This window comes from Olea europaea, unplaced genomic scaffold (genome assembly GCF_002742605.1).
Source record: "Olea europaea var. sylvestris unplaced genomic scaffold, O_europaea_v1 scaffold9256, whole genome shotgun sequence".
Lineage (NCBI taxonomy): Eukaryota > Viridiplantae > Streptophyta > Magnoliopsida > Lamiales > Oleaceae > Olea > Olea europaea.
This window is the reverse complement of record NW_019267741.1, coordinates 2,561-4,847: the sequence shown is the minus strand read 5'-3', so window position 1 is coordinate 4,847 and position 2,287 is coordinate 2,561. Positions and strand designations below refer to the sequence as shown.

The 2,287-nt window shown below is 35.9% G+C and overlaps 1 protein-coding gene across 1 annotated transcript; it reads right to left on the bottom strand.

Annotated features, from left to right (window-relative positions):
• Positions 1 to 770: 770 nt before the first annotated feature.
• LOC111392372 lies at positions 771 to 1,666 on the bottom strand (the record flags this gene model as incomplete). The annotated part of the gene is made up of 2 exons (XM_023017705.1): positions 1,330 to 1,666; positions 771 to 1,242 (listed from the first exon to the last, which is right to left on the bottom strand). Coding segments are annotated over exons 1-2 (809 nt in total), but the record flags the coding sequence as incomplete, so codon positions are not given.
• Between the last annotated feature and the right edge of the window lie 621 nt (positions 1,667 to 2,287).

Sequence of the window (2,287 nt, the reverse complement as noted above, 5' to 3'; positions counted from 1 at the left end):
CTCTATCACTCCTTAAGATTTTTATTTTCTTTCCTAGATGATTTTCAACTTCATTCTTATAAATCTTAAACATGTTAAATGCTTCATGTTTATGTTTCATTAAATACACATATGTATATCTAGAAAAGTCATCGATAAAGGTAATAAAATACCTATTTCCACCTCTAGTTAACATGCCGTTTAATTCACATATATCCGTATGAATTAATTCCAAAATACTAGAGGTTCTTTTTACACTTTGATACGGTTTTTTAATCATCTTAGATTCTACACAAGTTTTGCATCTATATTCTTTATTTTCATCATATGAAATTAAGTCACACTTTTTCATTTGTTTCATGGTACTTTTACCAATATGTCCTAACCTAGCATGCCATAATGAAAATAAATCCACAACATAAGCAAGATCAACTTTATTTATTTTATTGTCAACAGTACAAAGTTTGACCATTCCTTCACAAGAATAGCCTTTTCCAACAAAATTCCCTTTAAGGGATAATACAAGTTTACCGGATTCATACACACTTTTGATACCCGATTTTCCTAAGAGATTTCCACTAACTAAGTTTCGATTCATATCCGGAACATGTAATACTTTAGTGAGGGTAACGTTTTTCCCGGAAGTGAAGATTAAATCTACATTTCCTTTACCAATGACTTTGGATCGAACTTCGTTACCCATTTGAATCTCTTGGTCTCCATCCATTTCATGATATGTCTTGAATAAAGATTTATCATATGATACATGCACCGTAGCACAAGTATCATACCACCACCGGGGAACCTTTCCCTTAATTGCATTTATCTCGCTCACGGTGGCCACAATCTTTTCTTCTTGAATGGAGTTGATTTTTCCTTCGGAGTTGTTTCTTTTCCGGTGTCTACAGTCTTTTGCATAGTGACCAGACTTTCCACACACAAAGCAACCTCCTTTGTTCTTCTTCTTGAACTTGTTAAAGTTTCTTGAAGGCTTCCTTTTGTTGGTTTTTCTAGGTGGTTCAGATTTCTCTATGGCATTCGCTTTAGAAGTTCCTTCCGAAGAGTTTTCACCTCTATCGCGTAATCTAGATTCTTCTTCAATCCTTAGGTGCCTTTGCAATTGTTCCAAAGAGTAATCTTCGGAACTATGCATAATTTTCTTCCGGTATCCTTTCCAAGTTCCCAGGAGTTTTGCTATTATAGCTCCCACTTGAAAAGTCTCCGGGATTTCAATCTTTACCGCCTTTAATTTGTTGACAAGGACTTGCAACTCATGTATTTGGGGAAGTAGGGGAATATTTTTCAAAAACTTAAAATCAAAATATTTTGAAATTATAAATTTCTTTGTACCTTCTTCCTTTGCTTTGTATTTGCTTTCTAAAGCATTCCATATCTCCTTTGCCGAAGAAGTGTTGGTGTACAAATCATATAAACGATCTGAAAGAGCATTGAGTATGTGACCCCGACATATGAGTTCATCTTCTTGTCGTTTTTGCCTTTCTGCTCTAACTGCTTCGGTTTCTCCATTGGCGGGTTCCGGTAATGGCGTCAATTCTGGGTCTAAGATATAGAAGATCTTCAATGCGGTGAGAAGAAACTTCAGTTTGTCTTGCCACCTTGTGAAATTTGTGCCATCGAACCGATCCAATCGAACCAAATCTTGATTCATCAATTTGATGGTCGCCATCGTAGTTTCGTTTTCCATCACGCAAAAATTTCGTTTGAGATTGTTGGAAATAATGTTACTCCACCAAAGATGAGAACGAATTACAAATAGAAAAATTATCGAAAGAAGTATAGGGGATGAACAAATGGCAAATGATATATGAAGAACTTTGAAGGCTCAAACACAATCTTTGATTGTTGTCCTCAAACGAATTTTGCCCCCACTATTTTGGTGTTTAAAGGGTGATCCGGCAAAAGGTTTGAAGGATTAATCAAGCCTTATGGAGATTCAAACACTAAACACTTGTTTGAATCTCTAAAACTTAAGAACACAAAGAAAAGATGAATATGAGAGGGTATTTTATGTTTTGGATTTGATCTCAAGAAGGATCAATATAATAAGTATTTTTTCAACATTTTTCAATGACCCAAGATCACCTATTTATAGCCAAGTAGTATAGCTTTACGAAGTGGTGCACCTTATGGATGAAAAGCCACCAAAAAATCAACAAAAAATGACCCAACGATCGTTTTTCTGTACCATGCGACCGCATGGTACAAACCCATGCGGTCGCATGGTACAATCCTACCGAGACCATATGGTCTCGGTAGGATTGTACCATGCGACCGCATGGTACAAACC